The following is a 7,702-nucleotide window of genomic DNA, read 5'->3' as shown; positions in this document are numbered from 1 at the left end:
AAATCAACTTTGTCGTCGACCTTTCTCTGTCCCAGCAGCACGCTCTCGCAAGATCTAGGGCGAGTAAACATAGGACGCTTGCGAGATCATTAGGAGACCATTTGTGTACCGTTTCGCCTCTAGTGGCTACAATTGGGGTGGCGGATCTTTCTAAATATCCACCATCTTTGATAATGGGACACTGGACTAGAACAGGAAACGGCTATGCCACCTTGTGGAAACCTGGGGGACTGCAGGTATATGCACAGAGCCCATAGCAGAGTATAGATGCTGATTGGGCTATTATGGTTTCCATAGAAACACACTGGCCAATAGCTGTGGGACAGGGATCCGCTCCTCGACCAATGATCCGAGTAGAAAACCCCTCGACAACAGAGTGTTAAACACTGTTAAATGTAAGACACACACATGCACGCACGCATGCTCGCACACACACACACACACACACACACACACACACACACACACACACACACACACACACACACACACAAACTGTATTTATATAAATATATATATGATGCACGATTATGCAATTTTGGCCGATATCCAATTAAATGCATGGTCGATACCGATATATTATTTTAATATATTATAATATTGAGCTCATTGATGCAGTTTTTTTTCTTCTTTTTTTCTGGTGAAAGTTACTGATGTGAATATGGTGTGATATACCAATCTATAGCTTAACATAAACACAATAAAGTTTGCTTCATCACTGTCTTCCATTCTCCTCTCCTCCTCTCTCCTCCAGTGTACTGTCAGAACTTTGCTCCTAACTTCAAAGAGAGTGAGATGAATGTAATAGCGGCCGACATGTGCACCAACGCTCGCCGCGTGCGCAAGCGCTGGCTCCCCAAGATCCAATCACTGCTCCCCGACGGCCTGCCTAGCCCCGCCCCCAGCTCACACCCCCGCCGAGGCAAGAGGGGAGGAGGTCAGGGGTCAGGAGGAGCAGGAGGTCAGGGGTCGAGCGGTCACGGCGAAGCCCCGCCTCCGTTTGAGGCGGAGTTCTACGAGAGCCAGATGAACTGTTCTCTCCTCCCTCACCTGCAGTTCGCGGCTTCGTCCAGAGGGGGCGCCACAGCGGCAGTAGCAGGAGGAGGCGACGAAGAGGAGGGGGGAGGAGTCGGCGGGGGAGCGGGAGGAGCAGCCGCCACTGACCCGCCCACGACAGACCACGCCCCCTCTCTCCCTTCCTCCCTGTCCTCCTCCTCGCACCCCTCCCCGCAGCCCGCCGACCCCGCCGCCTCCTCCACCACTCACAGGGGATTGGCCGACGCGGAGGAGAGGGGGGAGGAGCCTCTTGAAGACAGCCAATAAGCTTTCTTAAATATCGCCTCAGCCTACCTGTATGTAAATAACACACTAGCTACCTGTCTCTGTACTAGAGTCCGACCGACCAACCCGCTTTTTGGGGGTTTCAATGTTCCGACCCCGATTTTTGGAGAGACCCCCGGACCAGTGTTTCTCAAACGTTATCGTGTCAAGGACCCTCACATTGATATGTATTTGGCCAAGGACCCCCCAGCCCCCTAACCTGACTCTGCCATATGGAACAAGCTTGCGTCACATTTGTTTCACACGCTACTTCCATCTGGGACCCCGGTAGCCTGGTTCCAGACGAATCTGCCTTTGCAAAATTTCATCGCACTTTAGCAGATTAGATTAGGTCTGGCCCCCCTCAATAGAGATTTCATTTCTCTCCCTCCGAAGTCGTGAGGGACCAATCAGGGCCCAGTTTAGTTCCAAATGTGGGTGGGCTTATCACCTTATTTGGAGCAATGACGTACAATGCAGGAGACTCATTTTCAGTTTTTCACAACAAAGATGGACGCCGCCGTAGCATCGGTAGTAAACGCGTAATAAATAATAAATATTTATTAACAGACGAACAAACAATTGCCCTTAAAGCTTTTGTTGGAAAGAAAGATGTGTTAAGAATAGTTTCATCTGGTTACCAGACTAAATACGAGTGGAGCTAGCTTTCGTTGTTTGTTATTTCAGCACCAGCGCTTGTGTGTGACGTAGCAGCTCTGATTGGTTTTAGGTCTAACCAATGGAGTCCGCTTGGATCTGTTTGTAACCGCCCCTTGGAAAAAAATCTATCGCTGAGAGGGACCAGACTAATATCCACGCAGTGTGTCGTGTGATATTGTCTGGCCACGCGAGGCTAGGACCCCGGTAGCACAATCGATGCAAGGCGGCGATCCCTTTTTTCAAGCTACTTGGCAGGTGATTGGATGGGACCGTCTGGCTATCACCGTCCATCAACCAATCATATTGACGTGTTTACATGACGTATAGTAGCTGCGCCAGCTCGTAGTTCTTTTGTATACTATTCAACCATGATGAATCGTGAAAGAACTACAACGCAATAAGCGCTTCTCGATGGCGTCACATCTCGCCAAGATCCCGCCCCTAGAAGCCGCTGATTGGTTAGCACCAGCCGTGGTGCGGAGTATCTTATCTCTACTCTCTGAGCGAGCCCAGATGGAGGTTGTATTGTGAACCTGTGAAGTCAATACCGCCCCCATTTGGCTGAGTCGGGTTACCCCCCCCCCCCATCTGTTGTGCCAGGGACCCCCAGAAGAGAAGATTTATGTATTTATGATTCATGCATACGCTATTTTTCGAACATTTAAAAAGATAGCAGATATTCAAGCTTGCAACGCGGCACAAAGTGACCCACTGTGAGCTTGTAGATCTGCTATTTTTGAGTTGCCAACATATAAACGGATGAAGTGGTCAGACCACCCATCTGAAAGGATTTTGTGCCAGGGACTGATTTTGATGCTGTATTAAAGGGATAGTACACACAAAAAAAAACTTTTTTTCTGTCGAGTCACACCATTCATGGATATGTTTTTGTCTTTGTCGCATTCCTAAGCCAATAATTTGATGACCAGCGGACCGGTATGCAGCGGTTCCGGTAGGAGACACAAAGGAGACTCTTTGTGTCTCCTACCGGAATGGCAGCTGGTCATCAAATGATTGTCTTAGGAATGAGACAAGAACAAAACAATATCCATGAATTCAAGTCTCCATGGGGTGACTTAATTATGCAAAAAAAGTCATTTTGGGAGTGAACTATCCCTTTAACTCATTTTTCATGGGGGACCCTCTGGAACCCCCCTCAAGGACCCCCGTGGGTCCCCCCAGACCCCACTTTGAGAACCACTGTCCTGGACCAACGACGTTGAGAGGGGATAAGAAAGAATCGGGACAACGTCGGCTGCGTAATTGCCGATATACCGATGTTGTCGAAAAGGTCAAATGGCTGCTGTATCGACCAAACTGATGTATCTGTCGGACTCTAGCCTCTACCTGTCTGTCTGTCTGTCTGTCTGTCTGTCTGTCTGTCTGTCTGTCTGTCTGCCTGCCTGCCTGTCTGTCTGTCTGTCTGTCTGTCTGTCTGTCTGTCTGTCTGTTTCTCTACCTGCGTCTTCTCTGGTCTGTCTGTCTGTCTGTCTGTCTGTCTGTCTGTCTGTCTGTCTGCTAGGCTCTCTGCATGTCATCCAGCCTACAGCAATGGGACTGATGATGCTGTTAATGAATACAAACTGATAAGTATATAAATAATTATTATAATAATGTTAATAATTATTATAACGATAATAATAAAAGCTTCTTAATAATCACCATGTCTCTCGGGTGGATTGTTATTTTTTTGTTATTTAAAAAAAAAAAGTTTTTTCCAGGACACCAGGTAAACAATACACCTAGACATATATCTAAATTCAATTCAATTCAATTCAATTTCATTTTATTAAAGTGTCAAATCACAACAAGTTAGTCTCAAGACACTTTACATGTAGAGAAGAGACCCGACAATCCCACCCTGAGCAAGCAATTTTGCGACAGTGGCAACGAAAAACTCCCTCTTAACTGGAAGAAACGTCAGGCAGACCCAGGCTCTATGGTGGCGGCCTTCTGCCTCGACCGTGTCGGGGGAAAGAAGAGAGAGAGACAGAGGAGAGACAGAAAGAGATACAGTACAAGTAGTAACAATAACAATAGTAGCACATATAATAGTGTAAGATAGTATATGATGATATAATATAGTACAACAATAATGTGTATGCAGTATATAATGGTATAATATAAGAATGTTAAGATAATATACAGTGTGTAGTGGTATAGTGTAGTGTAATAGAAATCCACGGTCGTGCTCCATGAACAACATGCTATCTAAATAACATTCTGTACATTTGAAACTATAGCATAGCAGATAAACAATCAGTCTGAAAGTAGAGGAAAATAAATGATAAGAAGAAAGAAAAGAAAAGAAACCAAATGGACCCGTAAAGAGTTACACACCAGTACAAGGGTCCATTTGGAACCCCCTCAAGGAACCATGAGGGTCCCTCCCTGGACCCACGCTGGGCAAGACCTATAGCCGGGTTGAGTGTCTAAACGGAAGTACTTGAATGTGGCGGAAGCACCGCCCAAGGAAATGACGTCAACGCTTTACAAATCTGTTTACATTCTCTGTGAATGAAACGAGTGTTGTGATTGGTTGAAATGCGTACAACGGAAGTCCCGCCCCCTATAGACACTCTCTGCTTTAGGTCGTGACTAGTGGTGGGGAAAAAAAGTTCATTTCGGTGAACGAACGATTTTGTTCACGTTCACGGCAATGATTCGTTCAAATGATTCGTTCACGTTCTCGTTCTGTAGCGCTATTTTCTAGTGTTCAAAATGTACTCGAGTAAAAGTACAAAAGTATTGGCATCAAAATATACTTAAAGAACCGAAAGTAAAAGTACTATGCGATGCGACACGTTGTGAGCTTGTAGATCTGCTATTTCCAAATAGCCTATGTACTGTATGAAATAGGGCTAAAGTGGTTAATGTATGTTTTATAATGTGTGTAAAACACCATCGCGGGAGCGTTTTTTTTATGTCGCAAGTGAACGTAACAGTTTCAGAAAGTGAACGAGCTCGTTCACGAACTTCACGTTCACGGCAAATGAACTAGTTATTTTGAACGAATCGATCATGAACGACACATCAATAGTCGTGACCAGGCTTTTCTCTTGGCAGATGAGTAAGGCTGGGAACGAGGCTACCCTGGACCACTTGAGACCCACTGAAGAACACTATAACACTCTGCTAGAGTGTTTCCAATGAGTCAACCAGGCGGCAAGGAATCTCCGCTGGACTTGAAGCTCGCTGATGTCGCTATTTCACCTTCTATCGCATTACATTATAATCTCAATACAAGTCAATGAGGTTCTGGGTGAATTTTACACTTGATTTTAATAAACCTTAGTAAACCTTTATGTTTTCAATCGCTAGTTTAAAGTCTTTTTTAAATCATCACAATATGCGTTTTGTCACTGCGGTTGCATCCAATAGCAGTCGTTTCCGGTAGCATTTCGGACCGGATATAGAAAGATGATTTGAAATCGCTGAAAAACAGACTTCAAAACGGGTCTGCAGTAACCAATGGCGTCACTTTGCCCATTCTTTTTTACAGTTTATGGAGCCAACATGCACAATATCAGTAGCACCCTGACTCTGTTTGACCAGAATGGAACAGAGCCTTCATTAGAATCATGGGTAACACCTGTGAAGGTGCCCCATGCATGGAGCCTATTTGCCTATGGGCCCCTGTCTGGCAGTAGTACCCCTTTCCCCCATTCCTGAATCCAAGTACAACCTTTACACAACTACAACATTTTACTTGGAAAACTGCAAGAGAAAACCATAGCTAGCATAATTATGAATGAATGAATGAATGATAAGCCAACGTTTTTATCACATTACAGATCAGCAGGTTCACAAAAGGTTTGTAAATATTTTATCATTAGATGTAAACAGTCAAAATACATCTTCAATTTTCCACTTTCTCTCATGTACCCCCATGTACCCTAACCCCAGAGACAAACCCAAGCCCAGCTGACCAGTACAAGTTGTACTGGTCAGCTGACTATACAACCACAGTCTGATACTGTTGTACTGGGAGCTGACCGGTACAACCACAGTCTGATACTGTTGTACTGGGAGCTGACCAGTACAACCACAGTCTGTTACTGTTGTACTGGGAGCTGACCAGTACAACCACAGTCTATTACTGTTGTACTGGGAGCTGACCAGTACAACCACAGTCTGTTACTGTTGTACTGGGAGCTGACCAGTACAACCAGTATGGTTTAGGTGTGCTGCTGCTGCCATCTCCTGGTTAGAAGTGAGAACTGAGTTTCTAACGAGTTCTTCATCAGGTAGACTACTTACAGTATTGGGGTCATCAATGTGTCCGTACACTGTCCGTGGCTAGACTTGGCCTTGTCTGTGGCAATTTTAGATTTTTAGTTTTTTTACATTATTTTGATCATAAGACTCAATTACTGAATGTCAGTATCCAGGTTTGCCTCAGAATATGTATGACAGTGATTTACTATGACACTATGACACATTAGGAGTCCACTGGTACAGTGGTTCTCTAACTTTTTTTTTTTTAAGGACCCCATAACTCAGAGAGTGCACTCAGCGTTGTAAAGGTTTGTGTGTTTCTGGTAATATCATTTTCCACTACTTTTTATGTCCATGGCAAAGATGCCAGCACCACAAGCCAGCATGGAGATGACCCCACTACTTTTACCTTTATCACTTATTTATGTAGGCCTACAGTAAACTATTAGTAGTAGTAGTAGTATTGTTTGATTGATTGATTGAATATTTTATTTAGAAGTTTGCAGAAAAAAAGCACATGAAAGTACATGGGGTGAGTCATTGATAGAGGGGATTTTGAGTGAAGTATTCCTTCCGGCCCCGTGACCATCTCAATCCGGCCCTCCAAGTCCTCAATCAAAAAACTAAATGACCCCCAAAGATCTGCATCTTAAAAGGCAGCTTTGTGTTAATGTTTTTTTAGGGAACCGGGAAAGCATCTGTGTAAGTTTAGATTTGAGCTATATGTCGTCTATGTCGAGTGGAAACCTCATATGTCCAAGACTGTTACTTTTCAGGATTCAAATTCAAAAATAGCAAAAATAGCAGATCTACAAGCTCAAAACGTGTTGTTTCATGCCGCGTTTTGAGCTTCTGGATCTGCTACTTTTGATACGTTTGTGTGACGGTGTAATATGATCAAGTAGGGCGTTCATTTATGAAAAAACAGAGTTAAATGGAGATAAGAGGTTTCTGCCCGAGGGGAACGATATAGTGTAAGAGTATTTATCTTTGTTTGAGATATGTGTAATAATGTGAATGTTTTGGGCATTACCTCACACTGTAAGGGATAAGGGGGAACAGATATTTAGGTCCGGGGAGATAGTGTGCGGTCAGGGTTAGGCCTGGCTCTGGGAAGAGGACGCTCCTGCCACGCATAGTCCACCATGGACAGGCCCAACGCCTAGCAGGAAGACCATCCTTCTGTATGAAATAATGTGTTACTTTTTCATCATATCGGATAATCATTTTTGTCTTTGGTATGTGTGTGAATGTGTATATTGTATTGGTTCTTTAATTGTTATATATACATTTTTGTTTAATTGCACTGTAATTTTTCTATTGTACTGTTTGACTCCAGAATGAATCACTGCTGAGGCAGTCAGTCACTAATGAGGATCTAAAATAAATAGACGGACCTTTGAGGAGGTTACACTAGCTCTGATGTGGGGACTGAAATGGAGGGAATGTTTTGACAAAGAGAGTTGAATGGCATTCCTCTGTGTCTCATTTACACCATGTATGA

At 44.2% G+C, this 7,702-nt stretch overlaps 1 protein-coding gene across 1 annotated transcript in view; it reads left to right on the top strand.

Annotated features, from left to right (window-relative positions):
• LOC311044146 (nucleus accumbens-associated protein 2-like) overlaps nucleotides 1-1,323 on the top strand; it is a gene marked incomplete at both ends in the record, with an annotated part of 11,000 nt that extends 9,677 nt beyond the window's left edge. Inside the window, 2 exons of the mRNA XM_084055566.1 lie at nucleotides 298-395; nucleotides 755-1,323. Of these exons, the coding sequence (XP_083911692.1) occupies nucleotides 298-395; nucleotides 755-1,323 (667 nt within the window). The remainder of the gene's footprint in view (nucleotides 1-297; nucleotides 396-754) is intronic.
• Nucleotides 1,324-7,702: the final 6,379 nt, after the last annotated feature.

This window comes from Gymnoscopelus microlampas (genome assembly GCF_963454915.1).
Source record: "Gymnoscopelus microlampas genome assembly, chromosome: 4".
NCBI lineage: Eukaryota > Metazoa > Chordata > Actinopteri > Myctophiformes > Myctophidae > Gymnoscopelus > Gymnoscopelus microlampas.
The sequence above is the reverse complement of the archived record's forward strand: the minus strand, read 5'-3'. Positions and strand labels throughout refer to the sequence as shown.